Source organism: Clytia hemisphaerica, unplaced genomic scaffold, assembly GCF_902728285.1.
Source record: "Clytia hemisphaerica strain Z4C2 unplaced genomic scaffold, Clytia hemisphaerica genome assembly, whole genome shotgun sequence".
NCBI classification, from domain to species: Eukaryota; Metazoa; Cnidaria; class Hydrozoa; order Leptothecata; family Clytiidae; genus Clytia; species Clytia hemisphaerica.
Window position 1 is genome coordinate 1,954,666 of NW_027103900.1, and position 22,704 is coordinate 1,977,369.

General features: G+C 37.0%; 1 protein-coding gene across 1 annotated transcript; it reads right to left on the reverse strand.

Moving 5' to 3' along the window:
- Positions 1–896: 896 nt before the first annotated feature.
- LOC136808893 (mucin-6-like) lies at positions 897–19,647 on the reverse strand. Its single transcript, XM_067065460.1, has 30 exons — positions 19,524–19,647; positions 18,259–19,327; positions 17,200–18,015; positions 16,670–16,910; positions 16,443–16,489; positions 15,939–16,107; positions 15,620–15,737; positions 14,827–15,325; positions 14,331–14,577; positions 13,723–14,016; positions 13,212–13,423; positions 12,533–12,766; positions 11,793–11,964; positions 11,010–11,233; positions 10,349–10,589; positions 9,886–9,935; positions 8,083–9,756; positions 7,418–7,624; positions 7,100–7,203; positions 6,366–6,703; positions 5,621–5,782; positions 4,807–5,058; positions 4,102–4,219; positions 3,803–3,878; positions 3,366–3,577; positions 2,929–3,027; positions 2,627–2,681; positions 2,137–2,324; positions 1,746–1,896; positions 897–1,484 (listed from the first exon to the last, which is right to left on the reverse strand). The coding sequence occupies exons 1-30, from the start codon at positions 19,563–19,565 to the stop codon at positions 985–987; spliced, it is 8,811 nt and encodes a 2,936-aa protein (XP_066921561.1). The 5' UTR covers positions 19,566–19,647; the 3' UTR covers positions 897–984.
- Between the last annotated feature and the right edge of the window lie 3,057 nt (positions 19,648–22,704).

Sequence of the window (22,704 nt, forward strand, 5' to 3'; positions counted from 1 at the left end):
CTCTCCATCTTGGATTCTTCGAAAAGTAATGTGATAGAGAAATGCGCCATAAAATTCTTTTTGTCCGTCGCCAAATGTTGAATTTCGATGAAAGCTTAACTTTGATTCTCAGCGGTAATCCTCAAGCATATTCTTCCAGGCGAAATAATATCTAGCTTGTTATTCGTCCAATTTTCTTTCCTTTTTAAAATAAAATTCTAGGGGATACAAAAATATCTTAAAAAATCATGTATAAAATTTAATTTGAGTTCGTTTAACAAAACATTAATACGGCGCAGAACAACCAAATAAACAATCAAAAAGGAATCAAGCTGATAAAAATATTTACAATCCAAAAAGAATAAATACTACGAACCAAAAATATTCAGCTATCATGCTATATAATCTTACGCGGTGAAGGAGTCAAGCTAATTTTCCTGGTCCAGGTACTCAATAAAGTTTTTTTTAATAGTAAATAGTAAGTCAATTGCAGTTTTCAGAGTATCATAACTTTTCAAAGTCATGTCTACAGGAATGTGTTTGTAGGCGCTATTGATCTCCCTCCTTTGATTACCTTCACAAAACTGGAACTACTATACAAAAGAATTGAGTCAAAAAAAAGGTACAGTGCTAACAGAACTTGTGAAAAAATACTGTTTAAAATATTAAGTTACTAAATAAAAGAGATTTTCCTTCGTTATGCAAGGTATCCTTTGAGACGTTAAGGTCAACGACTTTTAAGCCACCCAAAGTTTCATGTATGTAGGAAAGCTGTCTCAAAGGTAAAAAATGAAGTCTCTAGTTGCAATCTTACAGGCTGCACTAATACTCAAAAAAAGGTTGATATGTCTCTGATGGACTTTTCATCTTTTGTGGAGAAAAGTGGATATCAGATTTTCCCAACTTTGATAACCTCAACTGAATTGTTGGCAGCCAAAGGGTTTTCTTCATTTACTCTGAACCCTATATCTACTCTTAAATTCACTCATTTCAATCGCATTCTGGTTATGGGTTGAACAGTGTGACGTCGTCAAACGGTGAATTATCACACGGTTGACAAGAACAAGATCTAAACCTTTGGTAAGTGAAGATCTTCGAATTCCCATTTTGGCATTGAAGGCTTATCGTAGTATTGAAAATTCCAATGGGTTTGCAGCACGTGCATTTCTGGATTCCTATACCCAGTATGAAATCACTGATGATGGTGGATAAACAACCACCTTGGCAGTAGGTTTTAGTGACCTGCCCTGAGCATTGGTGTTTGTCTGTGTAAGTTTCAATCTCCTCAGTCTTGGTGCAGTTGTTGGGTTGTGAGGGTGTTGTGGTCGGTGATGAAGTTGTTTGCTGCAGTGTAGTCGAGGTTGTGAATAATGTTGAATGTTTTGTTGAATATGTGTTTGGCCTTGTTGATTGGGCGGTACTTTGTGTTGTTGGCCGTGTTGATTGTGTTGTGGATTTCGTAGTTGTTGTGGTTGTCGTTGAAACGGATGGTGGTGCAGTTGTTTCTAATGGTCGGAGAATATAATGGTTTAATGGGATGTGCTTTTGGAAAAACGTAGCAGAAAACCACTTTCATATGTTACTGATAGGATTCGAAGATTTATAGCCTATCATAAGAGACACTACGGGAGAACCAAAGTGTTTCGACCTTTCCAAATATTTCCACAAATTATACATAATTTTGCCTGAATGCAACCAAATATTCACCAAAAATCTTGTATTTTTTAAAGAGAACTCAGAGCACGTCCGCTCAATGAAAAACTTACTTTTTGGCATACACATACAACAACCATCTGGCGGTGTAAACAGTTCGAAGTTTGGTGGACATGTAATGTGATTGCAAACTTTTCCACATTTGATCTTTCCATTGGTACATTTACACGAATCGCAATCACCTGATCCCCATCGAGAGTTTGGCTGTAATTGAAAAAAAAGGCTTTTTGTACATTATGACAGGTGCCCTTATAAGAAGCTGCCTAAACTATTTTGCAGAATACAAAATAGCGTGATCGAATCTCTAATATTCAATATAAAAAGCTTGTTTTTGACGTATTCCAAAAAATGCAAACATAAAAGACCATGCAAAAAGAAAACAACAGGAGAGAAATGGGTTTCCTCTTTCTGAAAATCATCATGCTGAAAATTTGAATTTTTTACCTTTCGTTTGACGCCATCTTCATCTACACAGTAACATTTCTTTTTTTGAACGCAGTTCGTTCCATTATCAAACGTCCCATCTGGGCATGCGCAACCAATGGAACACGTGTCCGGGTCGCACGTGGTCAGGTTGGAAGTACAGTTGCGCTCACAACTACAATCTGTTAAGTACTGATCCTTTCGACAACCTGAAATAGAAAAGAGATGAAAATATTTAGCGACGGTAATTTTCGTAACTATAGTTACTTGCATCAATTTTTGATTTTACTGATAGACGTAGTTTCGTGAACAAAGGGACTGGGTTCGGGTTTTTATCAACGGTAATAAATTTTTAACTAAACGAGACAGTAGCTATTCAAAAGTAATTTAGAGCATTGTGCTTAATATATAAACAGTCATCACCCAAGCCAGAATTAGTCAAAGATTACTCCCTTTTTCAAAAAGAATGTCTGAAAGCAACAGTGGATGATAAAAAATGGTAAGTGCTTACTTATTTTTTTCTCACAATAACAACAATCATCTTTTGGATAAACCATCTCTTCACCCTAGAATTGGTGAAAGGAAAGAAATTATACAAATGTTTAATACTGAGTTCGAGATTTCGTTTCATTACAATAAAGTTCTTGATTCAGTCAGCCCTTGTGTGAATATGCAACTGATGTTTTGTTCGGCTTAACAAGCTGGTGAAAACCTATGTGTACTCAACAAACTTAGTCATCAATTTACGACTTAAAAGGTAATAAAAGGTTTAGTAGCAGAAACACGTATAATTAATAGGGTACAAAGGCTTACCAATCCGCAACTTTTGATAGGGCAAATCTTAGCACATTTGAAACCATTTTGTGTACATATACATTTAGTGCAATTACCACCATCTAATACTGATCCAGTCTTTGAAAAATAAAGAAAAAGGAAACTTACTAAGACATAGTTAAGTTTAAATCAGCCATTCCATAAAGTAAGGAGAAAAAAAAAAAGATTTTATTTTCAGCAAAACCTTTTCGGTAACACCATCTTCAGTGCTAATTGTTTGAAAAAATCTTTTGCTGAAAATAAAATAAAACTTGTTGTCTTTTCTTATTACAAAGACATGTTAAATCAATTTAATCATAGATCTTCCAAGAGGAGAAATCGGTTTGGGCTCCCTAAAATCATTCGTACAATTCAAAATTAGTCTATCGGGCAGGGGACAGGTTGGACAGGGGAACGAATTCCTAAGAAAATTGTACCTTGTAAATAGTACCATTCCGAACACAAGGACAATCAAGATCTCGTTCACAACGTTTGGTGACGTTATCATAAGTGAATCCAGTGGGACAAGAACAATCATCGATACAGTAGAACGAGAGACAACCATCGGGTTTCTCAGCTAGGCTGTCACAAGTGTTCTCACAAAGACACGTGCTGTTACGTGGGCAACCTCTTGTTGTGGTGCCACCGCCTGTGAAAGTAAGAAAATTCGTTATCTAAGCAGGTCACATACTATTTTTATTGAACCAGCAATAATTTGACTTTCCTAATAGTCACTAAACAAAGATTTTCGCTTCACCCACTTTTGAGAGCGTCAAAAAAATTACTAGCATGTATTTTTAGTATCTTATCTTTTTGCTTTTAGCTCGCAGGTCTCTCTGTAATGTTTTTAAAATACGGTTAAAAATTGATTTACCTTGTCCACCGTGCTTAGTTGTTGCAGTTGGTTCAGTAAAAATGTTAGTCGAGTAACGAGTTGTTGTCGCTGGACCCTGAAGAATGAAAAGAAAGTCAAACCATAAGACAAAATTAGACAAATCTCATATTTTTTACCTTCTTTATAAAGCGATTTACTCTTTTGGTATTGCCTTTCGGCTGTGATTTAGCACAGTCAAAGAGTGTCACCCTTTAGGAATTGCCATATAGCTAAAACTGTAGAAGTAGACCAGCATAATATGAGACAACAATATTACCCGAAAACATTAGATATCTTACAGTGGTAGTATGTGTGCAATTGAATTCATCCGACGAATCACCACAATCATTGTAACCATCACATCTTCTGGAAGCTTGGATACATTTCCCCACGTGTGCACCAGGTCTGTGTGAACATCTTAAATGGCAAGAAAAAAGTTAAATGATGTACAAATTATTCATTGTAATCGCCTTAACAATCTTGGATCAGATACCAACGTATACCTGAATAACAGTCCATAAGTCTGATAGGATTATTACATAGGTAAAAAAGATTCAGGTGTGTCCAAATATTGTTAAATCGACTAGTGCCAAATTTGAGCCAATTGGTAATATTTTTTCAAGGTTAAAACATTCTTGAAGGGACTATATGTTAGTCATTTCTACTCATAAATTTAATAAACTTAGAGTAATTAAAGATTTAAGACAGAAAAAAATATATTTTGCTTGAAAAGCAAAATGCAACCCTGTCTAACTATGTAAGTTTAAGGTTGTTTGAAATGCCCTGAGAAAAAAAGTATACTAAAACACTTGGCCAAGTTAAGGCTACACTGATGTTTTCCACTTGGCGGCTGGAATGCAATTTTTGAAATTTAGGCACTTGAAAACGTAATGTAACGCTATCTAAATTGCATTGCAGCTGCTTGTAAAATGTCATAAATGTAGCCTAGCTTCAGTTATCGTATTTTCTTTAAAAACTGATAGATGGTAGAACGCATTTTATACCTGTATTGTGTTTTCGTATTGCAGCATTCTTCATCTTCACCCCAGCCTCCACAATCACGTGTACCATCACATATCAAGTCATTGCTCAAACATTTTCCACCATAACGACATTTGAATCCATTGCACACAGGCCGCGCGGTCGTTGTAGTGGTCGTACGTGGTGTTGTGGTTGTTGCAGGACTGGTTGTAGTTGTTGGACAGCTTTTCTCGTCTTCTCCGGTCGAACAGTCGACGCGTCCATCACATTTTTGGCTGAAAAATACATATGGTTCAAAAATTTTGAACTCAACTCTGTCATACAAACTAACCATTTAAGCATATTTCTTAACAGAAAAGTGCTCAAGAACAATTGGGCACAAGGGTATTCATGATATGCACCATTCTCTCCTAACCTTACATCACAGACCCAACAGCTGATTGGTTTGCAAGTGACGTATTGTCTGATCTTACGTCACATACAACCAGTCAGCTGTTGGATCTATGGTGGGATGTCTAAGACATTGCAGTGATACATATCATAAATTGTAATAATGGGAATATATTAATTTTGTCTTAACAGAGGAAAATGACTTCAAGGCGGGTGCTCATTCGACTTTCGTGGAATGGATTTGATTCAATTAAATCATTAAATCCAATGAGATCTTTTGTTTTAAAGCCCAAAATTTATAAAAATTAGCCTTGCAAAAACAAAAAAAAACAAAGACGCTAAACTCGACGTCTTGCCTGGAATGCTGCGAAATATAAAGCATCAGTTTTACTTGGCTTTTGGCTATGTCCATTGTTCCAAAACATATTTCTCATCTTAAATACTTACGATAAATGAATGCAGGATCCATTATTGCATCTGAATTGGAAAATGTTACACGTGGTGTTATCGCAATGCATTTCATCGTCACCATGGAAACAATCGTTGTCTTGGTCACAGCGGAACTGCTTCGGTAAACAATAACCGGAACGACAATGGAATTGATCCGCACTGCAATCGAAAATAGAAAGTTGTGAGCTCCTCTGGAAATGTTTTTTAAAGTTTGGTATACCGGTGAAGAACAAAGACTTTTAATAACTTTGGAATACCAATATTCAAACTTTTAAAAGTCATTGTGCTGGGATTTTTCAAATAAAACAATTTTGTTTTTAATAAAAGATCTGTTGTTTCGAGTTTGATTTCCATAAAGGCCGGCGCAAACGAATCCAACATTTGATCCAACATTATTGTTGGATCAAATGTTGGGTTCGTTTGCGCAAGTCGTAAAATTGCAACTTTTTAAGAAAGTTGTTGGAAATCATGTTGGATGAAGTTTGATCGCCGTCAAACTTTTCACCCAACATTTTTTAATGAGATTGACGTCACTTTTATGTTGGTTTCAATGTTGGATGCATTTGCGTAATCATGTTGGATGAAAATGTTTGACGTTTTTGCGCAAATGACTTTTCATGCAACTTTTCGAATTTTTACACGTGACTTTTCGTCCAACATTTCGTCCAACAATGAATTGGAAATATTGGATTGAATGTTGGATTCATTTGCACCGGCCTTAAGCATTTGCTTATAAACTCACCTGCAGTTCCCATTACAAACATTCTCATCCCCTCCATCACTACATTGTTGCTTGCCATCACAAACCCAAAGATTTGGAATACATGATCCATTTCCACAACGAAACTCGGGACAAATTGTCGGTGTAGTTGTCGGTTGGGTTGTCGTTGTCGGCATGGTTGTCGTTGTTGGGGCTGTCGTAGTCGTCGGCTCTGTCTCATTCACGCAACCATACAATTCAAAACGAAGACAGGCGTTTGAGTAGAAACGTTCTGGAAATAGTTTGATGAATCGAGCTTGAATTTTGTATTCCAGTTTGGAAAGCGTCTTTTGGTTGGGCGCTGTATTTCCTTTGAAAATCTGAAAAAGTGAACATTATCGTTATCACTATTATGTCCAATGTTTTTTCAACTCTTCTTTATTATAAGCGATAAAACACCCCTGTGTCAGAGAACCGCTGGTACCACTGTCCAGTGGAATATTTGGCCAAAATTTCATCCCCGGTGAGAGAGCACCCTACAATTTCAGTCCTACTGGCAAATTGACTTTGATTTTATCCCTATATGAAATTTAATGGCAAAGGTGTACTTCAAAACCATCCCACTAGATATTTTGAGGCTGGAACAATAGAATCTCTATCCCCATGGGCATTTCCATAGAAACTTTTATCCACACTGTAAGAAAATTTTACACCGAGGTTGTGAGACAGGTGGCGTGAAATGATTCTTTGCAAAAATAAATAAATAAATCTAATACCTTAGGTGCACTTGCACCGCTGAGTGTGTAATACCTCCATGCATTATTTTCATCTTTATACATCACTTTGTAGGATTGGATAAAGTTAGCGACCATATGACGACCTGATGTAAAGGAGATGAAAATTGATGTAAATAAAGGTATGACGATGTCCTTTTCATTTTGAATGACGATTTTGTTTACACTATCATTCCCTACGAATACAACTATAACTGTAGTGTAAATAAGTGTTCTTAAGAGATAATTTCTCTGAGGTTGATCATGCGCTAAACTAAAGTAATCGGAATGGAAAAGTTTAGTTTATAAGGACCCACATACCTTGCATCATGACTTTGGAGACGAGATAACGTTTTCCCAGGTCAACTTGTATCCACTTATTGGGATCGTTCTTGCGAGCACACCAACTACCAACCGAATACATGGTCGATGGAAGATTGTATCGAGCAAACTTCGGATGATGATAAGGTGTCCACATACTAGAGGCTGTTAGACTGCTATCGGGAATAATTTGTCTGTATGTAATACCTAGGGTAAAAGAGAGTTATATGTTATCAAGGTTCCTCGTTTCGAACATGCATAGGAAAAGCAATATTACTATATTTAGCAATAAATTTGATCGTATAACTTATTAAAAAGTAGAGGCTTTGTAGCAACATACTTTTAGGTGCCAAATAAACGGGGGGGCCTAATTGCCAGGGGGGGGGGGGTTGTTGGAGATTGTACTTCTGAAAACCCAAAAATAAGGTAAATATAGGGTAAAATCAGGCTTTTTAGAGCAAAATAAGGTGACTTCTTCTTGCGTTTATTTGGTACCTAAAAGTAACAAATGATTCATTGTAAGTAGAGAACACAATTCAAAGTTTATCATACTAAACTAGATCCTGGATGGCAAGAAACACTTTGAGTATGAAATTAACTTAAATCGATTTCTTTACTCAAACTAGTATACTAAACTAGATTTAGAGAGATTTAATCGGGCTTACCAATGGCATCATAACATTCAGTGTTCTTTGAAGGGCAATTCAACTCATCCGAAGCATCAGCACAATCTCTTTCTCCGTCACAAACCCATTCTTTTGATATGCATGTCTTATCACCACAAGAAACAAATCCGGCACGGCAAATCAACGGCGTCGTAGTGGCCGGTACCGCCGTAGTTGGGGCCGGTCCGTAGATACATTTTTTACAACATTCACCAGGTTTTTGAACAAGTCGTCTTGGTGGTGGACATGGAGCCGAAGGACATTGTACAGGTGATTTTACGATACCATTGTTAAAGCATGTATTCTTGACACATCCTTTTTGCCATTGCTCGTTCGGTCGCGCGAACCGCCCCGTATTGTAGTCAAAACACGAACATTCAGACGGGAGAACGCAGAACGTGCCATTAGAGAGGAGATTGTTTGGACAACCGCAACCAGGTGAACACGTGCGACTGTCTTCCACGCAGTTGAAAGTGAGATAGGCGCATTTTTGTGTACACGTTTTAGTACATGTTTTATAGATATGGTTGTTAAGACATTTCATTGGCGGCAATTTAGTGGGTGGATATGTCGTGACTCGCGGAGTGGTTGTCTGTTGAGTAGTCGTGGTGGAGGATTGTGTCGTTGTCGTAGGTTTGTTGGTTGTTAAAGTCGTTCGTCGCGTGCTAGTCGTTTCTGTAGTCTGTTTGGACGTTGTCTGAGATGTTGTCGTTTGTTGTGTAGTCGTTGGATGTGTTGTGTTGGTTGCTGGGCAACCGATTTCATCGGAACCATCAGTACACTCACGATCGTTATCACACACAAAATACCACGACACACACTGGCACGTTTTATGACATCTGAAATCCATTTTGGAGCATTTACCGCAGTTGGAAGGGCAACCTTGTTCGTCACTACCATCTTGACAGTCCGATCGTCCATCGCAGACTTGAGTATTGTTAAGACAAGCAGATTGGTCTTTGCAGGGAAATCGCCGAGGAGTTTGTGTACAGTTGAATGGAGATTTTGTTGTACCTTGGGTGGTTGTTTGTCTGGTCGTAGATGATTGTGAAGTCGTTGGTTGTGGTTGTGTGGTCTTTGGGTCTGTTGTAGTAACCCTTTGAGTTGTCGACGAAACGGTCGTTTGTGTTGTTGAAGGTCGCTTTGTAGTTCTTTTGACAGTGGTTGGAGGATAAGTTGTTGCACGACTTGTTGTAGATGTTGATCTTGTTGTGGATGATGTAGCTCGAGTTGTAGAGTACGGTTTGTGTGTTGTTTGGGAAGTCGTCGCTGTTGTGGGCCGTGTTGATGTAGAGCCTGGTGTTGTGCTGGATGAAGTTGTTGTTGTAGAATCTGTTGTGGTTGTTGCAGAACCTGTTGTAGTGGTTGTGGGTCTTGTTTTGTATTTTGTTGTTGCAGGTGCTGATGTTGTTTGCTGTGAAGTTGTTGTTGTTGTAAAAGCTTGTGTCGTAGCGTCTGTTGTAGACTGTTTTGTTGTTGTCGTGTTCGTAGAGGGTCTACTTGTCAAGTTAGCAGTTGTAGAAGGCTTTGCAGTTGTCTGTTGAGAGGTTGTCGTACTGTCAGCTGTCGTTGGGGCTTTTGTTGTTTGTCGAGTGGTTCTAGCTGTAGTGGTTTGTGTCGTACTAGATGTCGTTTGTTGTGTATTCGGTCTCGTAGAAGTCGTCGGCGCAGACGCTTAAATTTTGAAAAATAAAAGCATACTGTGATAAAACCCTTCACAAACGCGATTCAACAAAGCCCACATTAGTCTTTTGTTCTGTTTTAAAAAGTCTATATAATTAATCCTAACAACTTTTAACTTACTTGTTGTGCATGTTTGACCAGTGCATTCAAAACAACCGTTGTTGCACGTACTGAAATATAAAACAGAAAGATATTTAATCTTGTACGGGAAAAAAAAGAAAACACTCAAAGTTCTGTTTCCAACACATGCAATGTAACTTCATAAAATAATCAAAATTTTACTACTCAACGCTGCAGGCCGTTTTCCAAACTTGTCATGTGTCGTACTTGGTGTTATCTTTTCAGCAAAAAAAATTTGCACAGCACAGGCACAGGGTATGTTTAAAACAAAATAGCCAGCGCTTTCTTCAGTTGTCAAAGCAAGGTTTTTTCGTCTGGGACGGAAAATGGTTTTCACACCACAAATTAGTATAATAAATATTGCTGAAATTTTTATGAATTATGAAGAATTTTGAGAGGAAAAAGCCTCTTTATAAAGAGGTATATAAATATACTTCAATGAGACTTTAAACCTTTATCTTACCAAGGCTGACAATCTCTAACAATGTAACTTCCTGGTTCATAAACTAAACCATTGAGATAGCAAGGACATTCAGAAGGTTTGATACATTTCCCATTGTGGAGGACAGTATCATTAGCACAGAAACAACCTTCCACACAGTTGACAGGTAATGTTTCGAGGGTCGGTTGACAAAGGTTTTGACATGTTCTTGGATTGGATGGACCGCAAGCTTTGTAGACTTCACATTGCTCACATTGGATCGCTATAAAAAAAATACGTCATGTCGATTAGTGTGAAGTTATGGTGTAAAATGAAAACAAACCCTAAAAAGAGACATCTTGGTTCCTTGATACTCAAAGAAAGACACGAAAAGTTCAAATTAGAAAAAATCTACATTTCGTAATACACTAATTAGTTCTTCAGACAAACGAAAGAAAGTTAAAAGATGTACGTAAATAGTGTAAAACGAAATATAGCATTTTTAATTTCAATATTTCGTTTTATTCTACCTGAAGTTATTATCTGATCACGGTTTTACAATGTAACTTGTTCAGAAAGATAAAACAAACAATTAGACAGTCAAAATCTTGGGAATAATCAGATGATTCAGATGATTTTTTCCGGAGAAAATAGGGGTAAAAGGTAATATAGGTTAAAAATAATGCATAAAGACACAGCTTACGGCAGAATTCTTGTGATCTCCATTTGATGTGAACACCATACGAGGAACAAGCTTGGGCGTAAGCCGCCACACTAGTACAAAGGCAATGCGAATCGCCGCCCATATCACACCCACATGTATCATGATAACAAGCATCAAAATAAGGGCGTGGATCGACAACCATGTGACACGATTGGAATAAAGGTTGGTTCAAAATATTGCATCTCTTGAACGACCAAGGCGCTCTAAAGTGAAGGAGAGAGATGGTTAAAGTATGTCAAAGTAAAGGCATATTAAGGGGAAAAGCTTTTTTTTTAATTTGTAACTAGACGCATTCCCAAGACAATACATAAAATTATAGATTAGACAATCCTATCAACTACACAAGGTCACTCAAAAGGGAATACTTTAGGAGGGGGAAAAACGGTTAAACAGGAGCAGAATACTCTCGGGTACCTAATAGCCGGGGGGGGGGGGGTTGAAATAAGCAGGGGGGTTGGAATAAAAATGTACTGGGTGGAAAATGTTTGAAAAGGAGGCTAATACAGCAGAATTAAGACAAAAAAGGGAACTTTCAAATACATTTTCCCAAAAACTAATAAGCGGGGGGGGGGCGGCTATTAGGTACCCGAGAGTAAACAGTTAGAGGTGTTTACAGTCTTTACTCTAAAGTCTACCGCTGCTATTTTTTCCGTCTAACGCTCATTACGGCTGCAAACTCCGCGCATTTCCAGCTTTTAATATCGCAATAACGGGCGATAGCATTGTCTAACTATAGAGGTGGTGAAAAAAGTTCTCACAAACCTATCTTTTCGAACAGTGCATGGATGTGGGAGAGGTTTGGTATCCGGACAGTTAGTATCCATTTTCCAACTATCACCGAGCTCTTGCGTATTGATCACTACATCTCCTTCAGGTGTGGTGAAATCATCTGATTGGTCGTCATTGAAATTACCACACAGACCACATGTCTTTCCTATGTCAGGCAAAAGAAACATCACTTTAAAGTAACGTACATCATTTATCGGTTTCTACTTGTAGTTTTCAAGAAAACTCACCCCAATGCATTGATAGGCTTCAAAAGTCGGCAAAAAACCTGAGATCTGGTCACATAGTAATATCTACTAATATTTCCAATATATATTTCTTAAATTCTATCAATGAATCGGTGCGTTAAGTCTAGCTCAAATGTCCAAATTTAATCAAAATTGGAACGATTAGATCCTGCAATTGAAGGAGTTTCTTGGTCTTTAATATAATATGCGCGAATTAATTTCTAACTAGCCAATCAGGTGGGGTCTTAAGTAGGAAGGGACGCAAGGGGGAAGTAAGAAATCGTCTTTTATGAGTTTCAAACTGGAAAAGCATACTCCGAAGGGGAAAAAGGTTGTCCGATATAAAGTCGATATGATATATCGACTGCATTCGTGAACCACAATGCATATAATAGGGCATGCCGGGAATGATGAATCTTATTATATTACATACATTACGTATATTACGTAATGTGACTTCTTGTACACAATATCACTTAAGAAACTTACCTTTAAATTGTGGTTGTAGGGAGATCATTACTCGGGTATGACGGTCCCACATCAGTGTGATGCCTAACTCTGTGTGAATGATGTCATAGAAGGTACTTTTGATGACTTCGAACTTTGTGATTGGTGTAGACTGCATGAAAGCGAGGCTAGGCATGATAGTCATAGCTTGGTCTTTACGTAAAGTGATGGTTGTATCGTTTACAGTGAAAGAGACTGCTTTTGTGCAAACTGAACCTACGTGGAAATAAAAAAAGGTATGAATTTTACCCGTTATTCGCATTGTTAAACTCTATATACATTTTAAGTGAGAACAAGAAGTCGTTCGGAAGTCGATCACAAAGGTACGGAATCAAATCCCACCGTTCAACATGATTGATTGATGGACTGAAAATGGTTGCCTGGGTAAACCCACAAGGCCATACTGTAAAATCAGTATCACGCTGGAAAATATTTTCAGTGCAGTACAAACTGAAACTAGTATGACAAAATTATAGGTTGTTCGTTTATATCTGCGATATCATTGTACCTTTACATGCAAACACTCAAACATCAAAATAAACGGGAGAGTAAATCATATACATTACAAGAAAGAGTATAAGCGACATCAGTCTTAAGTTAGATTACAATCTGACTTACATGCAGGAAGAGACTAACGAAGATGAGAATCTAAAGCTCCTACCTGTGCTTCCACAAAGTATATTCTCCATGACAACAGAAAACAGACCATTATTATTCAACGATCCACATCGATCTTCAGCTACAGTGTATTTACACCTTCCCTCAAATAAGAATCGTTTCCCGTCGAACGTCGTGTAGTGTGGATCACCGTACGCGGAACAGGTACCCGGACAGACGTTTGCTGTACAATCCCACATGTTGCCTTTACAAGTACTGAAATTTAAAAAACGAAATTATAAAGGCGAGTTTCAAAAACGTAACAAAGTAAGGTATTTAAAGCTAGAGGTTTAAACTCTCGTCGTCGCCAGCCAACACAAGGCATTTTTCAACGCTTATATGACGTATAAAGACGTTAAAAACATTAGATGGACGTTGAAACAACGTTATGTTCCTTGATTCCTACTACTTCTTTACAAATTCACCAATATAACTAAATTGATCAATTAGTTTTAATAAAATGAATACAAGTTTGAAAGTCAAAAAAAGTAATCAAACATAGCTAAGAAACATACCATGTGTTGCAATCCCATCTGTAAGACTCTCCATCCGCATACGTCCTCCCATTATGATGACAAGGGCAATCTATATTCAACACACATTGCCGTCTATCTTCATCCCATACTGTACCATTCGCACATTGGCAACCTCCTGTCACCTTCTGGTTCAAGCAGGGTAGATGCATGGACTGGCAGGTCCGCAGACATTGACTTCCACCAGGTAACCAGATTTGATTTCCAGGACATTTCAACTGCTGTTTACAGTTTTTGGCATCTACTGTACAATTGAATCGCCCTCTGATGCAAGTACTAAAAATGAAATGTAAAGTCGCTTTAAATGTGACACCCTTCTTTGTCAGAGTAACAAGAGTAACAAGACTAAAACGAAGGTGGCAAAAAGAGTGAACATTTAAAGCGAATAGAAGCTCTTATTACATTGGAGATTTACCATGTTTTAGCTAGAAGCGAAGGAAATCTTTAAATCAATCTTTCTTATGAGGCTTTTTTAATGGTTGAAGACCATGATACTAAGACGAGTTTGGTGCTGGTAACTTCTACTCCTGAAAGGTTCAAAAGCCATTAAAATCTTTATAGTGGTTTAGAAAAGGTATTGAAAAACAAACCATTTTTCGCAGTGATTCTTGTCTTTATATATGATTTGTCCTGAAGGATAACTATTTCCATCCCATTGGCATGGACAATCATTGATAGGTACGCAACTATTATAATCGTTAAGTACAGTACCGTTCGGACAATTACACCCAGCCACACATTGTGATTGACAATTCTCTTCGTGAGTGAGGTCACGACATGATCGGTGACAAATGTTACCGCATTCTTGGTACACGAGGCCAGGGACACACATCGCAGCTGAACGATAAATGAATGACAAAGTTAACAAGTTTACCTAGTTTACAAGACATATGTTAATATGACCACTAAACAACTTTTTTTGTTCGAAGCGGGTCACACATTTATTAAAAAAATCAGATAAAATAAAAAAACTCGTAATTTTGCATTTGCAATTAATTACATGATATCGTAAATAGGGAATTTTCAGATTGTTACCACTTGAGCAAGAAAACTCATCTGAAAAAAAAAAACAACTGAAAAACATACCGCATTCAGGTAGGACATTGGCATTTCTCCATTCAATAACGACACCTTTGCTTGAGCATTCTTTAGTGTATGCAGCTATTGCATTGCATAAACATTCCACACCATGTTGGCACCCACATACATCATATTTACAAGCCTCAATGAACGGTTGTGGGTCAACGAAACGATGACATTGTGTGAATGGAGCCATTTCTAACTTCTTGCATTTCTTGTCAGCGGCAGTAGCTTTTTGTTTTTGAACAACACACGGATCAACCGAATGAGTGGCTCGTTGACAAGGAGAACTGACTGACCAAGAGTTACCAAACGATAATGCTGTAGAGTCTATATTCCCCTCTGGTGTAGTGAAGTCATCCTGTTGTTTGTTGTTGAATGTTCCACACAAACCACACGTCGAATCGAAAAAATCCGGCGAGACGGTGACGTAAATAGTTGTTTTCCCGTCGAACATAACGTCAAGACCGATGGATGACGACATTTTGATGAATGAGGAAGAAACCTGGAAAAATAAGAGTCTAGATACTCATTTTCTTCCTTGTTTTTCCATTTTTCAGAATTTTTGTCAAATATTTTATTAGAAATTATCGAGCAGTAAATAATATATAGCTACAATGTAAAGCCTGCAGTCTAGACATAGTAACAGGTGATATCTAATGTCAAATTTTCCCTTGCGTCAATACAATTTCATTCTACTTCCCACAATTGAAAAAAATTTGAACCCGATAATTTCTCAGCGTTGTGTATTATAAAAGACAAATAATTATAGTCGGCAGCAGGGAAGATAGTTACGTACTTGTCTTATGAGGATTCCTCGTCGAATATAAGGCAACATGACAACAGTGTTATCGACCATAACACGTCCTCCCTGTCCCAGAACAATCGTGCGATTGCTAAGATTGATTGTCGTCGACCTGCGAGGGATAATAAAGTGCATTATTATTGTGGTAATAAGTCAAGTAATAAGTCAAGACGAGTTAGATCTCCTTTAGGTATGAGTTTTGAGTGAGCTTTGTCTTGAACGCATTAGAAGTATCAATCAAAATCAAAAGCATGATCTCTGCTCACTAATCTAAGGTAATAAAAATAGTTTGAAAACATAAACCCATACCGACCTTGCGCATGATACATCAGAGAAGGCATTGCAGGGAACATTCTGTGTGGTGATATTGAACGTGTTCCCGGTACAATCACTTGCCAGCATATACTTGCAAAGACCATTGAATGTGTACCAACGTCCGTCGAAAGTTTTATAGTGCGGGTCTCCGAACACAGAGCAGGTTGCTATGGAAGAAAATCATAGACAAAAGATATAACCTATAGTTTCTGTTGTTTAGATCAAAAGCACATGCTCCTTTTCCTTACATTTGACGTGGCTTAGTAGAATTTTGATAAAATCAAAAAAACCAATTAAAAACACAGCAAATAAAATAAAATCTAAAATTATGAGCCTTAGAAATTTTACAAAAACTAGCATTTTCTTTGTTCTTGGTAAACTACGTCTAGAAGCTTTCCAATCCTCCGGGAAAAAATCACTTTCAAATTTTAAGGATATCGTCTAAAACATATCTCTGTAATTGCTTACAGTATTTTTTTCAAACAAACCAACACAGACTTACCTGGGCATTGATTGGTGGTGCAATTCCACTTACCATGACTACAAACACTGCAGATCAGAAAATAGAAAGAATAGTAGCGTAAATGAAAAACCTTGAATGCTTCAAAAGGACTCGAAACTTGAAAGGCATGATGAAATTGTTACACATTTTCGTGTTTAACGTAATGCTTTACTTTTCTTGATCTGAGTGTTGTTTTGTTAATGAAAATTTTTGAAGGTTATGCTTACCATTCATTGCAATCTTTCCGTATTTTTTCTCCTTTCTGATATTCTTTCTTATTGTGAACACATGGGCAGTCCGCTACTGGTACACATTGACCTTTATTGAGCACTGTTCCTTCAGGGCAGAAACATCCAGACATACATTTTGGTAAAGTGCAGGTCATTTTCTTGTTCATGTCCTTACAGGTTTTTATACAATTTTTGTTACAAATTTGGTAGGTCTTGCCTCCGGGACATCGTGTATTTGCTAGAAAATATAAAATTAGCTGCATTTTAGTATGGTATAGTGGAGGACTTGCGAATCTTAATTTCCAGGGCACGAATATGTTATTGCTTAGAATACAGATAAAGCATTACATCAATTTTTAGAAGAACAATTCTATAAGCAATTTGGCCAAAACCTAAGAATAAAAAAGAACAAATTGAGACTCGGCTTGAAAATGTTTGCATAATATGCGTAGATTACGCACTTAAGAAAATAACGTCTTAAGGTGATGAAGAATGAATAAAAAGCCATAATGGGAAAAATATCATACCACAGGGTTTAGGGACTTTCCACATTACCGCATGGTGATCAAGACAGGCTTTGGCAAACTCTTTGTAACTGTTACAAGAACAATTCTTTTGGGCTGTTTGACATTCCTTCATACACATATTAAAGTAGGGTTGGACAGGAACCACTGTACGACATACTGAAAGATCTGGGTAGTTTCTGAAGTCATTGCATAGTTTTAGAATCTGAGCATTAGTACCGTCGTCGTCATTAACTTGGTTGGGTAGTAAGTATTCATTTTCGTACATTACAGGTTGCCGTTTCGGACACTTTTCACCGAAGTCTAATTTCTTCCAATATTTCGCAAAATCGTCGGATGATTGTAAAATATCTCCCTTAATTTTGAAGTCGTCTTTCGGAGCACCGTTAAAGTTACCGCACAGCCCACATGTTTTGTTTGCAAAACTTGGTAAAAGTTTGATATCAATATTGCGCCCGTTCCAAAGCACAGTCAAACCTTTCATGCCATTAATAGATATGTAATCAGTCCCTTTCAGTGTCTCAATGACAATATTAGGGGACGAAAAAGGTAGCGAGATTTTTTCTTTGTTCATTTCAACGCGGTCGAAATGAAAAAGGTTAACTTCTAAACCATTGGTGTATAAGGTAACATCACGCTGGCAATTACTGAACGTTTCACATCTCTGGCGATAATGGACTGAGAAAGTATCTTCTTTGCAATCACCAGCCAGTTTGTACTGACATTCTCCGACGAAGGAGTAGTATTTGGAATCGAAAGTTTTGATGGTCGAAGGTCCAAACAACGAACAAATGGCTGGTTGATTGGGTAGCGTTGGAACTAAAAAAAGTAGAACGATTGATTCAAACGGTTTGTATAACGAATATAATACTGAAAGCAAAAATTGATGATGTTTTACGAAACTGGAAAGAAACAAAACAGTTAGTAGCGAGTTATAGAGGTATTACAAAAGTACCAGGTCATAAAAGTATGAAAATGAAGAAAAGAGTTTTTATATAAATATTTGTTCGTTCACCTTAGTTCTACAGCCCTTTGAAAATGGAGGAATAAAAAGGGTCTTACCATAGATATCACAGTCTTTCCCATGGAAATGTTCTTTACAAACTTTCTCACCAACTTGATTGCAAGTGTAGTTATCAGCCTTATGTGAACGACAAAATGTATCGCAATCCAAGCCGTAATAACCATCAAAACATTTTTTGAGACCAGTAGATTTATCACAAGTAAATTGACTATCGGTTTTGCTTTCGCAAAAAGTGTTACAATTGTATCCATACCACGAGGGGTCACAGATTTTACGGCCGGTTGTGACGTCACATTTAAAATGGCTGTTTGGCGAAGCGTTACAATATTGGTCACAATTTTGACCGTACCAATATTGATCACAAATCTTTTGACCGCTTAGGTTGCAACGGTAATTGGTTCCGTTAATACAATACGTTTTACAGTCAATCCCGTACCAATCCTTAGAGCAGATCTTTTCACCATTATTTCTACATTTGTAAAAGCCATTTTGTTCATTGTTTTGCTCTTGACAAAAGACAGAGCAATCTGTACCATACCAGTGCATATTACACACTTTCTCACCATTTGAGTTACAAGTGTACCTCTTTGGGTCTACTTTACAGTATTTTTCACATGATGTACCGTAATAATTATCTCCACAATACGTATTGATCGAATACGTCAGCATTGATACATTACCGTGAACAGTCTCAAATTTGGACTTCGTATTGTCGTGTTGGTGAGTCGGTGTAATGGCTAGAATACTCTTATAAATGTCAATGAGTTCTAAAACGTCACCACGGTCCAAATCTTGCGCTTTAAGTTCTACAAAGAGTCTCCCGTCCCAAGGACCTTCATATTGAAATATAACGGGATTTGTTAAAGTCTGTGAGAGTTTGCTACCGAACGTGATATTGTTTTGATCGATAAACTCGTGCGTGGCAAACTGGCCAACATCACAGTGTATAGTGTTCAATGAAGATTTCAAGCAACCGGAGATTTTTGTGTCGCAAGGATTGATGAAGCAATCCTGTCCTAGATCACAGCAAGTAGAGTCACTTTTGACACCTTTGGGATTCGAATATGAGATCAGTGATAAGGAAATATGGATTCGCGATGAAACAACCTGAAAAATATTTAATGAAATGAAGGTGGTAAAAAATTTTATGAATGTTCCTTTATAGAATTTTATAACATTTCCTTTAGGTCATGTGAAATAAATACTTGAAGGGATAAACATATGAATTGAGACATTTTTATGATTTTGACGTCGTTATTGATAAAAATGAAAAAATAAAAAATAATATTGATATATTGATTACCTGAGTGGTTGCAAGCAACAGAAATACCAATCCAATTTTCATTTTCTTGACTTATTTTTCAAAATAATTATTCTTCTTAGCTATAATTCAACCACAACTCATCTTATGTTATTTATATATCTCTACACGAAAAAAGGAGCCTTACAAACAGAGCCACCAAAAATACTATTATACCGAAATACTTAATTTATAATGTCTTGGGCCTTGGAGTAATTTACTTTAAGACAGTTATTGACCTGAAAGCGTAAACACGCGTCAATTTTCGGTGTTTTCCAAATAATCAAACTCAGACAAAACCTCGCCACAATGACTGATTTTGATCCGACTTTTGCTTAGATTTCCTTCAACACTACTTGTCGTCAAAATTGTAGTAAATGAAAGACCCTAAAGGTTTACCTCATTTTCAACTTAAATTTCGCGCATGCTATCTAGACGTGCTTTGATACCATTTCCGTTCAGAGACATAAATAAACACGTCAAAATTACGGCGGAATTTACAGAATGTGTCTTTGTTGGGCTTGTTCATGGAAAATGAGAAATTGCTAATACAGTATCCGAAAAGTATGCAAGAAAGGAACACCCAGAAAAAACATTAACATTGAAAATCAAAAGTGAAAAATCCAATTACTATACCGAGGTTGCAGTTAATAAAATGTTACCAACTTAATTTGCCACTAAGCACAGAAACGCCCTTGATAGTAAAGGCTTTATTAATCCCCGGCATTTTAGTCAAAGGGTGAAAAGTTTACAATTAATTAACATAAAATTTATAGTCTTGTTTACGATCAAGGCACGCGCCAAAATACTTTCAAGTAGGGGAAAATTCCTTGCATTGAGGGGAGTCTAAAAGGTTCGAAAACTTTCATGTCGCGAAATGCCGGTATTTGCGGTGAAAGTGTCAGGACATAAAAACATACCGCGCATATTACTTAATCAAGACGCTTGACAAATCATTAGGATGGCATTTCCGTAACTATTTTATCCACGACACGCAACAGAAGAATTCAATTCGAAGTATTTTATTTTCAAAGAAAAAAAAACTTTTACAGTACTAAGATCTGATTAATCAGTAATCACCAAGAAATATTCCCCTGAAGACTTTACACCACATCGTGGGTGGTCAAAGCGATTTATAGTAAATACAAGAAGGATTATGTGAAATTGTTCAAAGAAAGAAAGGTAACGATGTCTCGATAATTTAAAGTGTCACTGAGTTGCTGAACTAAATATTTTCAATGAGGACTTTTCAATAGCTTGAAAAAATCCTCAGGTATCAAAACGATCCTACATTCGATTTTTTTATGAGAGCATTTATATTTGATGTAGTTTTAAGTGGTTTTGAAAAGAATTTGGCAAAGTGGAACCAAATTCTTCCATATATTGACTGCGATCACAGTTCAATCCTGAAGTGGTAATTTGAAGCGTGGGGGAAAAAGCGGACTGAAGTACCTAAATCTTCGTATATATTGATAGAATATTATAGAAGTTCAAGACTTACTAAAGGACGTTGAGGTGTCTAAGTTTGTTACAAATGAATCCCCCAAAGTACCACCCCAACCCATTAGAGCAGAATTGTTGACAATATATTTTGTGTAGATTAGAACTTTTGTGACGCTTCTCTTTTGATTGATCATATTTTTTTAGACCAAAGTGAAACTTTTGGGCAAGGAACAATGCAAACACCGACTTCGAAAAATGATTTTATATTATGGTATAAAACAAGAAAACAAATTTTTCAAACAATGGTCTTGGTGACGTATAAAAACTATTTCCGTGAATTTCCGAGCCATCTATAAGATTTAAACGACGCGTGAGTCAACAACGCGTGCTTTCGCGGTGACTTGAAAATACCTGATCGAACAGTCACGACAGTAAGAAAATCAGAGTAGTGCAGTGTGCTAACATTATTCAAATAGCTGCGTCACGCTGTGATTCGAGCGCAGAATATTGAGTAAAATAGCGTAAAATCCTCGATAAAACATACTTTGCTTGTAAATATAGAAAAAGATGCCCCTTTTAAGTCGGAAAAAAACAAATGAATGTCACATGTTACTGAAAGTCATATGCCTCATTGGATAAATCAACCAATCAAATTTGAGCACTTAAGGCACACGCGCGCAACTATTGTATGAATCAGCCTATCAGATTATAGCACTTAACTAAGAACACTCCTATTAATCCGATTTAAGTTCAATCCAAGCCCACTCATCTCTCCACCAAAAGAAAAGAAAAATAACAAAATAAGCCAGTCCAAATAAAACCATGACGCATCCAGATCAAGTAATCTTCTTTTAGCACAAGGTTAACAGCTCAGCGAAACCGAAACATCTTGAGAGTCTGAATAAAAAAATACTTGCCAACCTGGTACAAAAAAAGCTGGCACGTGCTTAAATCTTTACAATAAAGAGCTCTTTCACGAAAATCTTACAGAAAAAACGTCTAAAATTTCTTACTCTACTCACACCATTATCACTTCATCACAATTCTCCTCGACCCAACCATTCGTCCAATCAGAACACAGAAGAGCTCAAATTACCCCAAACAAAAAGCCACGCTTCTTTCACAGAGAGGCTACTTAAACATGATATCTATCGAAGTTACGACACCTACCCCTTCAAATTCTACGTCATTTAGCTCCTCAATCGAACAATTTTATCGGAAAATTTACTTGAAATAAGAAGTTTGAAAAACGAAATTTGCTAAAATCCTTACAGAAAATCTTTAATTCTCAAAAGATCAACAGATCAGGGCGAGACTAGCTTATGTAACGGAAAGTGGACAAAATGCAACTTGAAATGAACGAGCACTTTTAAGTCTATCAAAGCTCTCCAAATCAGTCTGTAGCTTAAGTGAAGAAATTGAAATACCCGTTAGTGGAAGTGTGGAGAATTCTCTTAACGCCATTAAAATAGTTTTCAATTTGATACGTTTGTTGATGAATTCCTAACAAGGCGCGAAAACGATTTGAAAGTTGATTTCATTTATCAAAATGGAGAGAAAAAAGTCTCAGCTGGAAAAGTCTATCCTCCTTTTCTTGCTTCTTCAGCAATTAATCCCTGGTAAACAAAATTGAATCGTGTGAGATCTTTGAATAGCGAGATTAACAAATGACAAGTGATACTTTTATGGACCTACCTGGTTATGCATTTAACACATATATAATTGATATCTACGCGAGCGT

Excerpts from the sequence above, each read along its gene's own strand:
- LOC136808893 (XM_067065460.1), bottom strand. The coding sequence starts at position 19,565 with ATGAAAATTGGATTGGTATTTCTGTTGCTTGCAACCACTCAG. Across the intron at positions 14,578-14,826 it reads CAATGTCCTACCTGAATGCG|CTGCGATGTGTGTCCCTGGC; the intron begins GTATGTTTTTCA and ends TTTATCGTTCAG. Across the intron at positions 1,897-2,136 it reads AAGATGGCGTCAAACGAAAG|CCAAACTCTCGATGGGGATC; the intron begins GTAAAAAATTCA and ends TTTCAATTACAG.